The sequence below is a fragment of the Somniosus microcephalus genome, chromosome 15 (assembly GCF_052327205.1).
Source record: "Somniosus microcephalus isolate GS21.2 chromosome 15, FLI_Smic_1.0, whole genome shotgun sequence".
Classification (NCBI taxonomy): domain Eukaryota; kingdom Metazoa; phylum Chordata; class Chondrichthyes; order Squaliformes; family Somniosidae; genus Somniosus; species Somniosus microcephalus.
The window spans coordinates 67,640,141-67,661,232 of record NC_141001.1 but is presented as its reverse complement, the minus strand read 5'-3'; the positions used below and the strand labels follow the sequence as shown (position 1 = coordinate 67,661,232).

Genomic DNA, 21,092 nt, shown 5'->3' with positions numbered 1-21,092 from the left:
AAAATTAACATTTTATAGCAACGAGTAGAGAAAAAGCTAAAAGTAGTAATGATGGAGAAAAGATGATAAATACCTCAACATCTAAATAGAAAGGAACAAGCAGACTATAAATATGAATAAAAATCTAAAATAACCAAAACACGTTCTCTTAAATCAGAGAATCACTTGTCTAAAAAAATTGGGGGTGATTTTAACCCAACCCATCAGGCAGGAAACCCACGGGATTGGGTGGATTTTACTGTCTGTTGACTTCAATGGAGAGTAAAGTCGGGAGGGTGTAAAACCAGGGTTGCGCCCGATCCCGTCAGTTTCCCAATAGACAGATTAGGTTAAAATTACTCCCATAGTGTTCATTTGTCAATAAAGTAAATAAAATAATATGCTGAAAGAATCGACTCTTGAAACAGTATATGGAAGAATGTGTTTTGAATGTATTAATTTGAATATATTTTTCAAAAGTACTTCATTGGCTGTAAAGCACTTTGGGACATCCTGAGGTTGTGAAAGGCACTATATAAATGCAAGTCTTTCTTTCTTTCTATTTCACCAGGGTATGTATTGTATCTCAGTGCGACGGTAGATCCTATTTCTGGTGATGACACTAACGAGTAGGGAAGGAACTACAAAGACTGTTGTGAAGTCAAAACAAACCTGTATTGCGGTACAGGCAAACAACTACAATTACTCTCATTTTCTGAGTTCCGTGACATGTCTGTTAGAGACATTGAAGACATAGTGGGAGAATTATTTTGTTCTCTAATTCTAGCATTGGCAATTTTGTTAGAAAGTAATGATCAGAAGAAATCTTTTTGCTATGTTTGCAATATTACAGCACATAGAACCAAAGGAATCTCCCTCCCCCTTCCAATAGATAAGAAAATGTGGCTAAGTTAGACACAGAAATAAAAAAGGAGAGCTTCCAAATCAAGAGAGACTTTGGACAGTTTTAATTCTAAAATAGCCCCTTGTGTTTGTGGAATTCAATATGCTGCTGTGCATTGTGTGTACTAATTAATTTACCGCACAGACTTGATCAAGTGTTTGCAACTTTCTTCATAAATTCCATTTCTTTATTATTGGGCAAAGTGACATCACAGCAATTTCCTTGTTTCCATACTTTTGTCAGTTTGTTTAACACATCAAGGGCATGGTGGAAAACGTACAGAAACTGACCAAAGATTTACAGCCTGGTACAGAGGAAAAGTGCGTTTGTGATCTGGGAATGGTAATTTCATAACCAGGACAAAGAAGCACAGAGATCTTGCAAAGAAATTAATCTCAGTCATTATTTTTTAATCCTTTTTTCTTATTGTAGCATAGGGCAGGCTCAACGTTTACTTTTCATCTCAGTGATGGCCTATTATTGCTCTCAGACAAATAGAAACATGAATGTTTTAGGGCTGGCCAAGTTGGTAGTGAGCATGGCTGTACAGAAAACTTAGCACAGGAATTGACAATAGATTCAACAGGTATTTCAGCTGTTTCTGCTTTTTGATAACTAGCAATAAATTCAGAGAAAAATAAAAAGATAATTCTAGGTGTTATACATATTCCATGAGGGGCCTCATCCTGACACCAGATTGATACAGAACTATGAACCCATAACATAATTCTTACAACTCCTGCCTGTCTTCTACACTTAGGGGGCGATTTTCTCACTGGAGGCAAGATGGAGGCGGGTTTCAGTTTGGCTGGGTTTGAAACCCGCCTCCACTGATAGTTTTCAAAAATTTGCGATTTTCCCCGATTGGCCACTTGATTTCAGAGGTGTGGGATGCCCTTGATCAATTAGTGTTTTGGGACTGAAACCCGCCTCTGCTGACATCACTTTTCCAGTCTGATTTTATGGCTTCTTGCTGTCTTGGCTCATTCCACTGGATTTCTGCCTATGCTGCACCACCTGCAACATATTCTGAGAAACCACTATGTCCAATTCCAAGGCAAGGGCCTCCCCGAGGTTCTCGGATGAGGCGCTGCAAATGTTGGTTGAGGGGGTGACAGCCAGCAGGGAGGTGCTCTTCCACTCATCTGGGAGGAAGAGGCCTCCCAAAGAAACCAAGGCTGTGTGGGTACAGCTGGCAAGGGATATAACCTCCAGATCTGTGTGCAGATTGGGAGAATGTTTATGTGTATTGATGAAATGCCATCCCTGTTGGAAAGCATTAAAATGATTTGATGCCAAAATGTTGGCGTTATGGCATCTGTTCTTTCACCTTAGGCAGCTCCACATTGGGGGTTCCGCCACACTTGCGTTGTCAGGTTGGTGGCCTGAGTGAAAGGAGGCCAGAGAGTCATGTCCATTGTCACTGATGTCTTAGGATGGAGCCAAGGACATGTGCCAACTTGGGCAACCTATGCAAATCTGGCCATGATAAGTTCATCCCTTTCATCCTGGGCAGCCATGTGCTCGCGTGCTGCCGCTGCTGCTGGTCGATACACCGGCACTCTGACCTCCACCTCCTGCTCCTCCTCCTCCTCCTCCAGACCCTCCTCCTCCTCCTCAGCCTCCTCCTCCTCCTCATCCTCATCTGAGGTCCATGCAGAAAGAAAACGAATGGTTCCCATGCTGCTTGCAGATGCCACCTTTGGGGAAGTGCTCATTGCAAGCGGGGAGAGGGTCTTCCAAGGAGGTCCCACAGTTGATAGATTCAAGCTGCAGCACCTCCGACTTCAAAAGACCTTCTAAAAGTGCTCAGAGACCTTTTAAAGCAAAGTTCTGGCACCTGCAAGTAATCCTTGATGAAATAAACGATTTATTGTTGGACCTGCAGCTATGAGAAGACCACCCATGAGTCAACCCACCAGGTTTACCTGGCGTGGTTTAGGAGGTGTGTGGAGCACGCCGAAATGCTTGAAAAATCACGAGGGCCTCTCAAAATAGGCTTAGAGAGGCCCTTAACGAGCATTTAATGATCTTACATAGTGCTACGGCCAGCTGGAGGCGGGACCGTTTCCCGACCTCCAAAACCGGCACCGGCAAAATCCCGTGGAGGTGGGTTGGCGGCGGGTTCCGAACCTGCCCTCATTGTTTCTGATTTTCCCGCCTCCAAACCCGCCTCCTCCGATGTCAGAAAATTGCCCCCTTAGTTCCCAAACCAACCACATCCCTTTTTTGTACCCTCTGTCTAATTATCTTGTAATCTCTCTGTTATAAAATGCTTGGATCAATTTTGTTCCCACTTACCCATCATCCATGTCTTCGCTGACTTACATTGGCCCTCAGTCTCAGTCCCCAATAAATGGAATTTAAACGCCTCGTTCACATTTTCAATTGCCTTTACAGTCTCGCCTACTCTATCCCTGCAATCTCCTGCACCCACTGGTTCTCTAAATCTGGCCTTTTGTACTTCCTTTGCCCTTTGCCCTACTGTTCTCTAGAATTTCCTTCCTAAACTCCTTAACCATTTTTTGCTTCCCCTTCAAAAACACGCTTCCAAACCCATCTTTTTGACTAAGTTTTCAGTTACATCTCCCAACATGGCTTGTTGTCCATTCCTTTATTCCTTTTATTTATTTTCCTGCCCCACCCCTTTGCAAAACACTGTGGGACATTTTTTATATTAAGGTGCTATATAAATTGTAAGTTATTGCTGTTTTCAGCTTGCTAATTGTTGTTGAGCTACAGAGGTTGAACAGAAGAATAATGGTCAGGAGAAAAAGGTTTTATAAGATTGAATTTTACATTGAGGAGTGAGCCCACTAGTACCTTAAGTATTTAGTTTTGTTACTGATTATAAAGTTCTGTAATTGTCTAGCATGGTCACTCTGACTTTATTTCATAGTCTTCCCTTCGCACATTCATGGGGAACTTTAACACACCCCGCTCGGCATGAATGGTGTGGGTGCCCTGTTAAAATTGCTGTGCAAAAACTGACTGCCTTGTTCCTGCTCGATTCCTGCCTGCCATCATGTTAACTCGGCCCTTTTTTCAGGTGGGAGCCTCATTAATATATGCTAATCGTGGTCCTATGATGTTATTAGGACCATGATGCCATTATAATGGACTACTGGGCGGGCATCAACCACGGGCGCCCAGCTTAGTAAAACCCATGGGGTTGAAGAGGAGGCCCTCTAAGATAAGTCAGAAACGTTCCTTAGTGGGGTCAGGAGGAGCAGAGGTGGTCTTTCTGCCCATTTCAGATGGACAGCTGGCTGATGGGATGCAAATAAGGCCCAGAAGTTAAAATAGCCCAGGCCTCAAACTCATGACATCGAGCGGGGTTGATGCTCACCCCACCCGAAACCCATTCCCAGTTAAAATCGCTCCCATTTTCCACAATCCATTTCAGATGAAAAAATGTAGATATAATGAAAAAGCCTTCATGCACCCTGTTACAAAATTGTTTCATGGATGTATATCAAAACTACTTAACAACTCTCTACCAGATGCTTGTTACTAATTGTAGGGCCATGGTGGGTAATAATGGCTTGGGGTAGTGGTGTAGTGGTAATGTTGGGATTAAGCATGGCTATGGCCTCAGAAAGAGTAATGGATGGTGGTGGTTGGAAGCCACTCTGAGGCAAATGCTACTTCTTGCCAATGACCACTACTAATCCAGCTTCATGACTGGCAGGAGGTGCATCAACAGAGTGAGCCACATGATGTTTGGTTCCCCTGTCTCAAGAACTATTATATTGCACACCATCCAACAGTTTGGCTAAGCACTAAAATAATTCACAACGAGGCAAGTGAATTCTACCATCAAGTGGACATTGGACTCCATGGCCTAGAAATTCGTTTCAGGTGGTGGTGCAAAACAGGCGGTAACGGATTGGCTGCCGATCCCATACCACCCGTTTAGCGCCACCACTCGAGACGAATTTCTAGCCCCATGTCATCACCTTGTGATTGGGAGTCGCAGGGTAACCATATAGGGTACTGGATCAGGGACTTACTACTCATTTAAGAAGCATGATAACAAAGAGAATAACTTTCTAGCAAAATCAAAACAAAATAGCTGAAGAGACATCAGGAAGTCAGATTGTACAAACAAATACCCCCAAAGCTGTAATTTTCTATATTTGTCATAAAATCATATTTAAAAAGTCAGTGCTCACAATAACACAGGCCACGATTTGTCATCAGTCTCGGGATGGGTGCGGGACAGCTGGTTTATGGGTTCCGGTCCCGCCTCCAGCTGCCTCCGCTAAACAGGTGTGATTTTCCCTTGATTGACCTTGTTGAGCCCGCCCTGTGGGCTTACCGGCCAAATAACAGGAAGCGGTCTGATGATGTCATTTGATGATGCATCATCTGCTGGTTTCCTTAAAGGGACCACACACAATTTTATTTTGACAATTAATTTCTCAGTGTTTGACAGCATTGAGGTGCTGAAAACACTGACAATCACTGCACAAAGGTTCAGTACCCAGGCTCTCCAATGACTCCCTCCATATGCTGAAATAGATGGCAGCTGCAGGTGAGGTGACAGAAGCGATCTGTCACTGGTAAGAGAGGTTCTCCCAATGAGGTGGCACTGGACATATAGTTGCATTTAAAAACTTGTAAGCTAAAGAAATCTGTAAATATTTTAAAAATGCAGTAACCAACATTTTCTTTGCTCTGAAACACACCATGTGCAACATTGGATCCTTCACACCACTTTTGCAGCTGTCATCAATGCAGAAACATTACAGCAGACTCACAACATGCCACACTTACCTGGCATGGTGTCCAGACGTCGGGAAAGCCGACCCAGAAGCGGGAAAATCCAAAAACAGGCTGAACACTATTGACAAGTACCTGTTAATAGGCAGGTAATTGCCTTCAATCCGCTTCCCACCGCTAGGTTTCAGGTCCATTCGCAAATCGGGGACCCGACACTTGGGAAAACTGTTTGGAGGTGGGTTGACGGCAGCTTCGGAACCCGCCGTCAATCAAATCAAATTTAACCTCTGACCCGCCTCCAAACCCACCCTCTGAGCACCGGCAAAATCATGGCCACAGTCTTTGCCAATGTTGACTACGGCTAGTAATAAAGTGCATTGCCCTGCCAACCACATTTCAGGAAATCAACCACAGCATTATCTAATAAACACAAAACTGTACTTAAACCCATTCTAACCATCATTCAATTTGATTCTGTAGTCAATAGTTCAACCCTGAAATAAGGAAATGATAACCTAGCATATTGCCATTTAGGCCATTTCTGTATTGAAGATAAGAAAGTCATTGGCTGTTTCTATTTTCTAAACATTAGAAGCATTTCAGTTTAATTAATAAACCAGAGCTCAGTGGAGCTGAAGTTTGTGAAAGGTATAGATAACATTGAATTAAGCAAGAAACTAACTTGGGCAATGAGCACATATCTAAAGTACAAAATTCACAAGTCTTAGGTGGGGTTAGAAATTAGTAAATAAAAAGGGTTCTCCCCTTCCCCCACAGGATAGTAGACATAGAACCATAGAAGTTTACAGTACAGAAAGAGGAACATAATCCTATTGTGTCTGTGTTGGCTCTCCAAAGGACAATCCAAAACAATCCCACTGACCTGCTTTCTCCCCATAGGCCTATATCTTTCTCTGCTTCAAATGTTTATCCACTTTTCCCTTAAACAATACAATGGTCTCTGTCTCCGCCACTCTCTCACAAAGCATTCCCTTAAAAACTCTACATATACACATCGCTCCTAACCTCTCTCCTCGTGTGGAACAGACTAGCAAAGAAGGTAATTAATTCAGGGCTCAATTGACAGCTTTAAAGTGAGCTGGATCAATATTTGTTGCGAAGTGGATTGAGGTTTACAATAACAACAACTTGTATTTATATCTTCTTCTCCTTAGGCAGTCCCTCGGAACCGAGGATGACTTGCTTCCACATTAAAAATGAGTTCTCAGGTGACTGATGAGTCCAATGCGGGACCTACAGTCTCTGTCACAGGTGGGGCAGATGGTGGTTGAAGGGGCAGGTGGTTGGGGTGCTTGGGTTGACATGCGCTCTTTGCGCAGCCTGTGCTTGGCTTCCGCTTGCTCCTGGCTATATTTATATAGCACCTTCAATGTAGTAAAACATCCGAAGGCACTTCACAGGAGCATTATCAAACAAAATTTGACACTGAGCACATAAGGAGACATTAGGACAGGTGACCAAAAGCTTGGTCAAAGAGGTAGGTTTTAAGGAATTGGAGGCACTTTGGGCATAGGAACACAGGGCAGGAGAAGTCTGGAATGTGGGCTGCAGACCATCGTCATCTTCCTCTTCATCATAGTTGACAAGGTGGTAGTTGTGTATCTGTTCTTCTCCCTCCTTATCATCATTTTCCTCCTTCTGTGACCCCCATTCCTATGGTGGAGCTACAGGATAGGTGGGTAGAAGCTAAGAATGGGTCAGCATTACCCTCTTAGGATTATGGAGACAGAGAACGTGATGAAAGGTTGTGGCTGTGTGATGCTTCACAGGGATGCCAGGGTGACAGAGTAAGTGTTTAGTCACAAACCTGGCGCCGGCAATATCCCGCCAACCTTGCCATCTCTCACAGCAAGAGCGAGTGCCTCCCTGCGAGTTATATGACCTTCTCCTCATAAGGTGTGAGGGGTTTAAAGATGAGGATGCTTCTCGTGGGCATTGTGAACTATTTTCTCCTGCAAGAAAATGGAGTAAATTATAGAAAACTAGCAGTTGAGTGTGTGCCAAGTGGCTTAGGAAAGCTGAAGTAAGAGATGTGGGAATATCACCCTGTTAAAGTGGAGGAAGGGGTTCTAAGGATGGTAAGTACTTGCTGTTAGGGAGCTGGGTACCAATAGTGCAAGATACAAAGTTAGAGCCTCCCCTTAGCCAGAGTGCATTGCGAAGGATTAGTTTTACGTGTTTCTTTAAGAGGATGAAGAATGTGTTGTTGTCCAGGGTGGGCAGTGAAGAAAAGGAACGGTGTCTGGTTTGTTACTTTACCTGCTTTGGTGACATTTCTTGCGGCATTGGTCTGCTGTTCTGGGATGAGACAGTTGGCACTCAATGCCAGTGCCACTTCCCTCCACGTTGCACAAGTGACATTCCTGGCAGACTTGCTGGGACAGACACCCAGGACTGTGCTTCCTTAAATCAAATTCCTCAATAAGGGCTTGGTTCATTTGAGTCAGAAAAATTCTGTGTTCTTCTGTAAGTAACAAATTATATGCAGAATGTTGAAAAATTGAAAGGCAACTGCTGTAAATAAGGAAGATTATTTACTGACAGCATTTACATGCTAAAACAATATTGCAAAATTAAGTTATTTATGTCAGTGACTAAAATTGGTAAGAAACAAATAAAAAATATAATTAAACTTATTGTATGGTTACAGTAATTTAACTTAACATTGGCTTACTTATAGGTTACAGAAATTTGCAAGCATTGTGCTTTGATTGCTTGTAAACTGAGAGTTTGCGAGATGATATATTAGTATGAGCTTAATTTGTATATTTGTGGAACATTGTTTTGAAGCAAGTTGAATACCTGAATTATCTGTCATGATGGCCACTGCAAGCAGCAATAAAGGAATTTCTATCGCAACCAGCTTAAACATGTTGAAAACGGAATGGTGATCTAGTTTCTCAACCGCTGGGATAAAGCACAGAAAATGGAAAATGGGTGGGGAGAGTCGCACCAGTTCTGAGACAGGAAGGAGCTGTACCGTTGGGACGGGTTCCACCCGAACCGGGATGAGACCCGTGTCCTAGCAGAAAGGGTAAATAGGAAGGTGGCAAAGGCTTTAAATGAGTAAGATGGAGAAGGGATCTACAAGAAACGTAACCAGCCTAAATATAAACAAATCAGGAAAAGAGAGCATAGGAAAGAATAAAGTAAGGGAAGACATTGCTGGCAAGGGAATAAATAGAGTTATAGAACAGGAATCTAAAAAGATGGTTAAACATAAAGTGAGAGGAAATCCTATTAAAAATGAGTTAAACTGGCTGTACAGCAATGCACACAGTGTCCATAATAAAACAGGGAGCTGGAGGCAATCATGCGTTGCGAGGAACCAGACATAGTAGGTACCACTGAGACACACAATTTTTCCCCCATAGAATAATAATCATGGGGGATTTCAACTACCACGATATTAATTGGACAGAAGAGGTAGGTAAAGGGGATAAGGGAATGGAGTTCCTACCATGTGTAGGAACTCCTTTCTAACCCAATATGTAAAAATCCCAACAAGGGAGGATTCGCTATTGGATCTAGTAATGGGGAATGAACCAGATCAGATAAGGGAAGTAAAAGTAAGGGAACATATAGGCAATAGTGACCATAATATAATACGCTTCAAGATGATAATTGAGAATGACATAAGTATAATGAAAACCAGGTTAATAGATTGAAGAAAAGCTGATTTTGAGGGGCTGAGAATAGAACTTGGGGAAAAAAAGGGCAACAATATTGGCAAACAACAATGTACAACAGCAATGGGAAACATTTAAAACGGTGTTAAACAGAGTGCAGGAAAAATATATTCTGCTAAAAGGAAAGAACAAATTAAACAATAATGAGACTCCATGGATGAATAAAGCCATAAGGGAACAATTGAGAGTAAGGAAAGAGGCATACATTAAGTACATAAACAGCAGGGGGTGCATGATAAGAGAGAATATGAAAAGATTAGGAAAGAAGTCAAGAAACAATTAGGGAGGCAAAGAGGAACTATGAAATTAAATTATCAAAGAACATAAAATAAAACAGCAAAATATTTTATAGGCAATCAATAAAAAAAGGAAGGTTGGGATGGGAATAGGGCACACTCGCCTCTGAGTCAGAAGGTTGTGGATTCAGGTCCCACTCCAGAGACTTGAGCACATAAAGCTAGGCTGACACTCCAGTGCAGTGCTGAGGGAGTGCTGCACTGTTGGAGGTGCCGTCTTTCAGATGAAACGTTAAACCGAGGCCCCATCTGCTCTCTCAGGTGGACGTAAAGGATCCCATGGCACTATTTTGAAGAAGAGCAGAGAAGTTATCCCCGGTGTCCTGGCCAATATTTATCCCTCAACCAACATAACAAAAAAAACAGATTATCTGGTCATTATCACATTGCTGTTTGTGGGAGCTTTCCCACATTACAACAGTGACTCCACTTCAAAAAGTACTTCATTGGCTGTAAAGCGCTTTGAGACATCCGGTAGCCGTGAAAGGCGCTATCTAAATGCAAGTCTTTCTTTAAGGGATAGACAGGATAATACCACAGGTAACGATAGAGAGATGGCAGAAATATTAAATAATTATTTTGCGTCAGTATTTACCAGGGAGATAGAACAGGTGGACATGACATTGGATGATGAGATTAGTAATGAGATAAGTGCATTTAAAATAAAAAAGGGGATATATTAAATAAACTAATCAAACTCAAAGAGGATCCAGATGGATAGCATCCACGCATTTTAAAAGAATCTAGGGAAGAGACAGCAGAGGCATTACTACGCATATTTAATAATTCGTTAGAAAAAAGGTATAGTGACAGAGGTGGATAGCTAACGTAATACAGATATTTAAGAAGGGAGATAGAACATGTCCAGGGAATTATAGACCAGTCAGTTTAACATCGGTGGTAGGAAAAATAATGGAATCCCTACTAAAGGAGAAAATAGAAGAACATCTGGAAACCAAAAATATAATAATGAATAATCAGCATGGATTTCAAAAGAGAAAGTCTTGCTTGACCAACCTTATTCGAATTTTTTGAAGAGGTAATAGCGAGTAGACAATGGTAATGCAGTAGATATAATTTATCTGGATTTTCAAAAGGCCTTTGATAAGGTACCCCATAATAGACCGATGAACAAGGTCAGAGAATGCGGAGTCAGGGGACAAGTAGCAGAATGGATTGCTGGCTGGCTTCAGGACAGAAAGCAGAGCGTGGGAGTAAAGGGTAGCTATTCACAGTGGCAGAAGGTGGGTAGTGGTGTTCCACAAGGATCAGTGCTGGGACCACTGCTGTTCACAATTTACATTAACGATTTAGACTTTGGAACCAAAAACACAATTTCTAAATTTGCAGATGACACCAAATTGGGGGCGATAGTCAATACTGGGGAGGACTGCAACAAATTGCAGGAGGACATTAATAAACTTGCAGAATGGGCATATAGTTGGCAAATAAAGTTCAACACAGATAAAAGTGAGGTATTACATTTTGGTAGGAAGAATAGTGAGGTCACTTATCACTTGGAGGGTGCGGGTCTAGGTGGGGTAGAGGAACAAAGGGATCTCGGAGTACAAATACACAAATCACTAAAAGTTGTGACACAGGTTAGCAAGGCCATAAAAAAAGCAAACCAAGCACTAGGGTTTAGTTCTAGAGGTATAGAATTGAAAAGTAGGGAAGTTACGCTAAACCTGTATCGAACCTTGGTTAGACCACATTTAAAGTACTGCGTACAGTTCTGGTCGCCATATTATAAAAAGGATATAGAGGCATTGGCGAGGGTGCAGAGAAGATTTACAAGGATGATACCATAAATGCGAGGGTATACATATCAGAAAAGGATGAACAGGCTGGGTCTCTTTTCTCTTGAAAAAAGAAGGCTGAGGGGTGATCTAATGATGGAAAATTTTGATAGAGTTGATACAGAGAGAATGTTTCCACTTGTGGCGAAGAGCATAACTAGAGGCCATCAAGATAAGATAGTCACCAAGAAATCCAATAGGGAATTCAGAAGAAACTTCTTTACTCAGAGTGGTGAGAATGTGGAGATCGTGACCACAGGGAGTGGTTGAAGCAAATAGTATAGATGCATTTAAGGGGCAGCTAGACAAGCATATGAGGGAAAAGGGAATAGAGGGTTATGCTGATAGATTTAGATGAGGAAAGATGGGAGGAGGCTTGAGTGGAGCATAAACGCCGGCATGGACTGGTTGGGCTGAATGGCCTGTTTCTGTGTCATATATCCTATGTAATCCTATGCAATGTAACATCCATGATTGAGCCTGCCCAATTTTTCCTTCAGGCAGCACAAATGAATATCTACCGCACGTTAATCATAAATACAAGATTAATTCATTTCTCTCTTATTGCCAACTCTCAAGCCAATTAAATAATTGTCTCATGTGCAGGATTCTGGCCAAACTCTTAGGAAAATAAGATCAAGCCTTGAAATTCAGTTCCATTTGGACCTGCGACACCTGGAGAATTAAATATTTTACCCCATGTAGATGCTGGGATGGCTGATTCTGCAGATTTTGTGACACTCCAATTGTCCAGAATGGGCTGTATCTTTTGTGTTTTTGTGTTTATGTTGCTTTTGAGAAGGAGAGATCACTTGTTGGAGATGCTGCATAGAGACTCTTTCTTTAACTAATGTAATATGCCCTATCTTTAAATAATAGCAGTGTGTTGATTTCAATATCTCTCCATGGCTTCCCTCTTCTTACCTTAGTGATCTGTTGCCTTACAACCCCAGATATCCCTGCTGCTCCTCTACCACCACATGTTTTGGCCCTTGCTTGCTCTGCACCAACATCAGTGGACACGTATTCAGCCATTACACTCATGACTTGTGGAATTCTCCACCCAGTTCCCTCCACCTTGCTAGCTCCCTCCCTGCTTTCAAAAACCTCCCCAAAATCCTTCTACTGTGCCTTTGGTTTCCCCAGCCTAGCTTCTTTATTCCCTTCGCATTTCCTGATCTTCGCTATCCACCAGATCTCTTTATTCTTTATTGTTCTGAGATGATTTCCTGCACATGAGGGGCGTTATATAAAAGCCAATGGTTATTAACAGGAGGCATAAACTAAACAATGACTAATGAACTTGAGATACACTACCGTGTACAATTTTTCTGTCTCTCACATTTTTAATGAAATTTTCTTTCTTTACAGGCGTCATTCACTGTCCCCAACCACTCTTTTATTGCCAGTAAGAAGTCCAACATACCCATTAAGCGACAGTGAAGACTCCTATAGGTCCAATAGGTATGCTCAGGTTTCAACTCCTAGACTGAGTCTGAGGGATTGTGGCTCAGGAGGAGCAACACCAAGAAGCAGTTTTCTACATTCATGTAGCATTGATTCACAAAGTCCTTTACTGAGAGCCGTGAGCATTGGATGCTTAGACAAAGACCTGCCAGGCACCACAGTTGAAGGAATCAGAGACCAGAAACAGCCACAGGAAGAATGCCAAGAAGGGCCAGGTGATGGGATAGGCACCCACCAACTTAACCGGAGTACGCTGTCTTTGGGAACTACTGCTACCCTCCGGAACCTTTCCCTCAGCAGGACCAGCATACGCTCTCAGACTGTTGACATTAGGCAGAAGATTTCAGAATGGGAATGCAGAAAGGAAATGTCCCCCAGGCGGAATCTGATGCTGGAGAAGAGAAAAGTAGGAGACAGGGCTAGTAGTGAGGGGTGCCCTAGTATGCTGCCTTCACCGTGCAGTGAAAAGACCTTTGATCTGACAGCATTCAAAAGAATGAGTAGGTCATTTTCAGAGTGCTCATACCCTGAGACTGAAGATGAAGCATCTGATAAAGAGTCATTTGCCAGACATGAAAGATTGTTTGGTAAGAACCAGTCTTCCAATACTTGCAGCAAAGAACACGTGAGAAAGCAGACATCTGCTGTGTTAAGCAGGATTCAGAAAATTGAGCAAGCTCTCAAGGAGAGCCCCAATAAGGACCTTCCCCAGTTGCCCAGCAGCTGCTATGGGAGGGAAAGACTAAGGAAAAAATCTTTCACATTAAGTGTGTCAGAGGATGTTAAGGAGACTGGGAGTACAATGAAGAGAGGGAGTGTTAGCTCTGTGGTAACAGAGCCAGAGCCTGACCCTGTGATTGAGAAAACTACATTACAGCAGCAGCTTAGTCATAATTCTGATAGCTCCTACCACAAGCCTGAACCGCCGGCTGAGAGTCCGCCCAGCATCGTGGTGAATCCTGTGCCAAAACCAAAACGCACCTTTGAGTATGAAGCAGATAAAAACCATAGGAGCACTCCTAGCAACAGTCTACCTCCATCCTCTACTCCCGCTTCTCCCCCGCCTCTCCCATCAACACCTGCTCCTCCCGTCACCCGGAGGCAGAAAAAAGATTCAAACCTCCACAGGAAAATCCATAACAGGTAAACTGGCAATTTTACTTACAGTGTTTTATGTATAAGCGTTATAACCATCTGCCAGTAAAATGTATTAAAAGTGGAGTTGTTTACAGTGAATTACACTAGGACCTATCATGTATAATACAGCTTTAAAGTAATGTACAGGCACTCTGGAAGAATAAGACATTGAATGAAAATACAGAGATAGGGTTTCCATCAGTGTGTAAATACACCATATGGTGTGATACTGAACCAGACAGCCTAGGAAGGTCCCAGGTATGATTTCTAGCCTGTGCTGAGTCATCGATGGGGGGCACTACAATTAGCCTTAGTGTCCCCAGCCTAGCGATTAGAAGAAACCAGCCAGGATTCTTACCAGCCAGGATCACTAACAGATGACTATGGGCTGGATTTGCCAGCGCTCAGAGGGCAGGTTTGGAGGCGGGTCCACTGTCAAAATCTAAAAGATTGACAGCGGGGCAGTATCCTGCTCTGAACCCGCCTCCTTGTAAGTTTCCCAAGTGCCAGCTCTGCCTGCGCATTGCAGACCCGGTACTAAGCGGCGCAGCGTGGACCAGCAGTGGGGTCGGGAGGACCAGCCTATGAAACCCAGGCAGAGAGGACCTGCTGGAAGGAGGGAGGAGCACAGTAGGAGTATGTTTGTGTGTGTGTGCTAGGCCGATGCAGCAGAGCCTGGTCTCCAATCGTCTTGGATCCCTTTGCCATTGGACCAAGACCTTGCTCTGTCAAGCCCGTGTGGTAGCTGGTGTGCAACGGCCACCCCGCGTTAAAAGAACTCATGCAGAGGCATCTTCCACGCTTTAAAATGAAGTTCGGGACCTGGAACGTCAGGACCCTCATGGACAACCCCAACAGTGACAGAGACTGTAGGTCCCGCATTGGCCTCATCAGTCACCTGAGAACTCATTTTTAGTGTGGAAACAAGTCATCCTCGGTTCCGAGGTACTGCCTAAGAAGAAGGAGAAGAACTAAGCGGCGGGTCAGCCAATTGAAATACTTAAGATGGTGTTTAAAGCAACGTTTTATTTAAGCAGCATTTTACCAGCTACTAACCATTTTTCCAACTTTTTCATGTTGCTTGGGGATCACGTCAGGTAAGTATTGCTTTGAATAGGCGACAGCTGCAAAAGTGTTATAAAAGCTACCATTTCATAGCCGTTCACTTTCCAATCTCAGACGTTGAAGCCTTCAGTATTTGGAAGAGACTTTTCAGCCTTATGCAGTTTGGAAGTGTTTGGAGTAAGCTCTCTATTCACTGTCACCTCCTTGGAACAACATATCTCACCATTGAAAGATTGCTTCTGTCATTTCAACTTCAGCTGCCATATCTAACATCAGAATGGGCACGATTTATGCTCTCTCACCTTGGTCCTCAGAATCTGATTTGCCGCTCTAGCTGGCTTCCCACGGGTGCAGGGCGTCATTGACTGCACACATGTGGCCATCAGGGCACCCCATCAGAACCCAGTAGTATTTGTTAACCGCAAGGGCTTCCACACCCTCAACGTGCAGCTGGTCTGCAACCATAGGAAGATTATCATACATGTGTGCGCCAAGTTCCCTGGCAGCTGCCATGACTCTTATATCCTGCGCCACTCCACCATCCCTCAGCTCTTCGCTCTGCCAAACAGTCTTTCTGGCTGGTTACTTGGAGACAAGGGCTATCCCCTGAAGACATGGCTCATGACACCTTTGAGGAGGCCAACAAACGAGGCTGAGGGACAATATAATCAAAGCCACATCTGGACGAGTAGTGTTATAGAACAAACAGTACGCTTGCTGAAAATGCGCTCCAGATACCTCAAAAGAGGAGCCCTTCAGTACACACCAGCCAGGGTCTCCAGAATAGTCATGGTCTGCTGCACGCTGCACAACATAGTGCAGCAGCGAGGATTAGCACTGGATGAGGAAGACGGCGCAGAGCACACAGCCTCATCAGAGAAGGAGGAGGAGGAGGACGAGAAGGAGAACCATGAGGTTGAAAATCAGGATGACGAAGACCTGGAGGAGCCGGCGGTCCCATTGCAACCAGTACGTGAGCACGTTGCTGCCCGTCACGCCAGGGATGCCCAAATCAGTGCCAGATTTAACTAACTTTATGCAGCTCAGACATGTGGCTGCCACAGGCGTGCGCAAGTTGGCATTACCCCACACCAACACCAAAGAGCAGTCAAACAATGACTAGTCCCTTGTTTTCACTCTCACCACCATTGCTGGATGTGAAATGAGCCCTGACCGTTCACTCTGCCACTTCCATTTGGCAACGACTGCAAAGTGTGACAAATAAATGATTTATTACAACTATTTCATATAATATAAAGATGACAGTGCTAATGAAAAAGACACCCGAGTGACTACCCTTGTGACTATTTCACAGAATCACAGAAACCCCACAGTGTAGATAGAGGCCATTTCGGCCCATCGAGCCTGCACCGACACATATCCCACCTGATCCCCGTAACCCCTACATCAACACATATCCCACCCTATCCCCGTAACCCCACGTATTTAATCCCCCTAACACTAAGGGTCAATTTATCATAGCCAATCAACCTAACCCGCACATCTTTGGATCTTTCATTTCCGAGTGCTTCTATGAGGTGCTACCCCTGTGGCTTCAGCAGAGGTAGAGGCAGCCTCCTCACTTCCCTGCTATGCCTGCTTAGATGCCTTTGGCGATCATCCTCTGGGTTTTAGAGCCTGTGATGGCCCCGCCAAAGTCTGCTCCTCCTGCAGAGTCGGCCATCACTGTCCGGGAAGGCATCTGGGGCTCTGACCAATGGGTTGGCAAAGGGATGGAAGTCTGAGCGCTTGGAGAGGAGCCCCCACTTCCATGTCCCATCCCACCATCATCCCTCTCATGGGCCACCCGCACTTCCCTGCTAGCAAGTAGCTGGAGAGCACCTTGCTGCACTTCATAGGGGTCATGAGGACCCATGTCTATACTGACATCCCTCCTACAAAGGACGTCTATGAGCCTCTGGTTTCTCTCCTCCATAGATGACCATCTATCCTCCATAGATGACCATTTAATTTGAAATGATACCATGTTCTCATGAGACTGGTGCAGTGTTTCCTTCATGCAGGTGGCCATCCTATACATGGAGGAAGCTATAGTTGCCAGTGACTGTGCCACGGTGGTGCTCATGTTGGAGATGGACTCCTCCATTCTCTGCATACCCACAGTCACCATGGTCGCGAAACCAGTCAAAGCCTCCTGCACTTGTTTAGCAGTTCCAGGATCGCCCGCTTCCTGGATGGCCCCTGAGGCTCAGCGTCTGCATGCAGCTGAGCAGAGCTAGGAGATTCCTGTGCCCTCTGACGAAGAGTCTCCACTGCTGTCACTATCTCCACCATCTGCTCTTGCTCACTTGTGATCTGTGAGACACCAGGTGACAACACTACTCTTTCTCACGACAAACACACTGAGGTGACGCTGCACCCTCACAGGCAGGAGGCTCCTCTGAGGAGTCTTCTTGCTGTTCCTCCTGGATAGTGGGCGGGGATATTGATGGACCTGTGATAGAGTAAAGACATCAGTTACATATATGAGGTGTCGACTGCAGACACATACCATTATCCACAAGATGAGCATTCATTTTCTGTTGACGTCAGACCCCATATGAGTGACTCATGAAAGGCATGCAAGTGTAAGGAAAATGATTCTGTCACCAGCTTCTAATGAGCACCTCTCTCCATCCCCCTCTTCCAGCAGGTCCACCACTCCAGCAACCTCCAGTGCTGCCTCCTCTGCAGTGGTCAAATATGCCATGGATTGTTGAGGGCCTCCTCCCGTTCTCTCCCTCTCCCTCTTATTGTGGGATATCTTTTCCTGCAAGGAGGGAAAAAAGAGAAGGTTCAGTGAGAGTGATGGAATGAGTACCATTTCCTACCATCCATAGGGAAGAGAACCTCCCTATGTGCTCTCACTCCCTCCACAAGATGATGGAGGGAGTCATTAGAGAAGCGAGGCGCTGTTCTTTGGCGCTGAGAGCTCATACTTTAGACCTGCACACACAGCCAGCACTGAATTGTCTGAAATTGCAACTGACAGCAAATGGGGCCATGGCCCCTGACATGAATCTTGTCATTCATGTGGAAATGACTTATGAAATGATACTGGGCGGCCTGCTGGTGGCGGTGCCCAGGGAGAGTATAAATACTCGGGCATGGGCCCAGCTTGCTCAGGACATTCTTTAACAGGAATTAGTGAAGGACACAACTAGATCTCCATGTTGAAAAACAGTTGATTAAAGCCTTGTTTAATACTCAGACCAAGTGCCTAGTAGTTTTCTTATGTCAGCCCCTTTAAATATACCGGCAAGAATCGCATCATCCAGTGACGTCACCAGACCGGCACCTTTTAATTGAGCTGGGAAACGCTCAGGGCGGGCCAAACAAGGCCCATTAGGGGAAGAGCTTCTTTTTCGCCAGGATCAACGCAGCAGCGGGGTCGTCCTCCGCTGCCCGCCACCCGCCGCCACCCTCTCCCGCCATCCTCCACCGCCCGCCGCCCACTGCCGCCCTCTCCCGCCTTGAAGCTGCCCAGGTAGGCGAAATCGCAGCCTATGTGTGCAGATGTCAGGTGTGGACAGATCAGGTTCAATTGTGATACCATAGCTTAATGGCCACCAAGCACTCACTGTCTAAATTCACATATGAAGAATGACTCCTTGGGCAAAATATTGTAGGTCTGCAGGCACCCAACAAACTTTAGCCCAACAGGACTCAACACCTTGAGTAAGAAAGGGAAAAAGAGGGCAAAGTTGGAACAAAAGAAATAAAGGCCTAAATTTCAACTCTGATTCATGTATTGATGCTGCCATCCTCCCAAAAATAATTTCTATATGTCATGGGTAAAAATTAAACCTACTATAATTGGCAGCACAGTGTACGATTTTGAGCTTTAGGATCAATATTTATGACCTCATTTTAATTGTTGCTCATGCACTGTTTGCTCAGTGCACCAGACATATATCTTTGCAGAAAAGAAGAAATAGCCCAAGACAATGCTTGAACTTTAAAATGGACATTTCCTCTTTGGTTGCAAAACTGGAAAATCACTCAATCCTAACACAGAGTAGCCATTGAGGTAGAAGATCAGCCATGATCTCATTGAATGGCCTACTCCTACTCCTATTTCTTATGTTCTTATCTTCTCATGTTAACTCAAACCCTTTGAAAGAGAATCCTACCCTTATATCCTGGCAATCACTGAACTCACTAGTCAGAACATTACAGTTTTGGGATCAGTGTCCCTCACAGGTTAGTTGTGCAGTGTATCATATGCCATCAAGAAATATTGAATGCCATTGACATTGCTGGTATTAGGATTATTGAATACCTCTCCGCACTGCACACAGGCCCTTTCCCTACATCCTTGCACCACGAGAGAATGTAACATTTACTAGAACCCATGATGCTCCTATGCATTCAATGTGCACTTCTGTTCAAATTATAATACTTTTGGTCCTGATTTAAGACCCTTTGAGATCACTACAATTTTGAAACCGCTTTCAGTCCCAACTTTGCAAGCCCTTAAGACCACACCTGGCTAATGCCAGTTAAGGAAAATGTTGATTATTATTTGGCCTGTGCTGCTACTTCCTCCTCAGTGATGATGATAATACAGTTCTCAACACCCTTTGGAACAGTTTCAACCCAATACAATGAAACTGTTATTGCACTCACTCCCACAGCCTTCTCAGATTGACTCAAGTACTAAAAGAACTGCTGAGATATACAAAAGCATTGAGACTGTGCATCGGGCTTGGTTTTCATTACATTTATGGTTAACACAAATTTGCGTTCTGTCTGCTGTGACTTAGAGCAGCAGATGTGGTTTTATTTCATTTTCATGGTGTTGCTTTTGCTGCTGAACTGAAGCGGAGCACTAGAATTTTCCTGGGATGCTTTTTTCATTTGATATTTGCAATCACCCTAAATTTATAAGAAGTGCAGGCCTTAGTTTGTCATTCAGAAATCAGTTCGGGTTTGTAATATTCCCCCCTCCCCTGACAAATTGTACTTTGAGCTTCTGCTATATACAGGAAACTTTCTGATATCCGGCACTGACGGGACCGAGCTGGTGCCGTACCATCAAAAGTGCCGGACATACCAGCGTTAATGTTGAGAGATACGGAACTGAAAAGCTCCATGTGAATCAACAAACCCTGTTGCTTAGCAACAGCTTCAAAACAGTCGGCTGCAGCTGCAAGCGTCTCTAGCTGAAGCTGTTGCTATAGCTACAGACCTTGCAGTGCCTGACTGGGGGAAAAAAAAGCAACGAGAACTAAAAAAACTTATAGAAAACGGCTCCTGATTTTTACCGTTAGATCGAGTATTCCGGACATATAACCTCCGGATAAACCAAAGTCTCCTATAACTGTACTTCCAAGAAACGTCCATGATACAGTTAAGTTTGGGTGCATTTTAGTTGCCTTAAAGGGGATGGGAAGTACTTTTTGTACTCTCCCTTTTTATAGAAGAAAATGTTCGTCTCACTGTAAATTTCTTGGATGCTTTTTAAAAATCTTCACCTTTATCACTGACGTGAAGCCCCTCGAGCAGAATCTCTCTCCTTCACTGCGAGCTGCTCAGGTGACATCAATTACAGAAAGATTCCTCGTACAAATCTCCTAGCTTGTAGCATGGTTTTCTGTTTGTGACCAGCTCTTGGGCAGGTCACTCTGTGTTATTATGTTGACCTTGTTATTTAAGAACCGATTCACGTTTGCATTGCCAGCAGGGAGCTTCACCCACCAGCCACGTGCATCTGGAAATAACTGGCACACAGCCCGTGATTTTCCATCCATTTGCCAATATATGCGGCTGGCAGACAAGACACTCTATCAACAGCGGAAACTCACAAAATATAATCCTTAACTTCCTTTAAGACCCTCCTTGAAAACCACCTCTTTTACTAAGCCTTTGATTACCCAAATCTTTTCATCTTTGGCTCGGCGTCAATTTTTGTCTGATCACGCCTCCCTGAAGGACCTTGGGATTTATTTTATATTAAAGGCATTATGTAACACTGTTATTTCAAAATTTCTGTTTTTCTTCCTCTCCT

General features: G+C 44.1%; 1 protein-coding gene across 1 annotated transcript in view; it reads left to right on the top strand.

Moving 5' to 3' along the window:
- Positions 1-12,786: 12,786 nt before the first annotated feature.
- The window catches only part of dennd2b (DENN domain containing 2B), a 247,031-nt gene continuing 238,725 nt past the window's right edge, over positions 12,787-21,092 (top strand). The window contains exon 1 of the mRNA XM_086007944.1: positions 12,787-14,023. Coding sequence (XP_085864070.1) covers positions 13,248-14,023 — 776 coding nt within the window. The 5' untranslated portion in view covers positions 12,787-13,247. The remainder of the gene's footprint in view (positions 14,024-21,092) is intronic.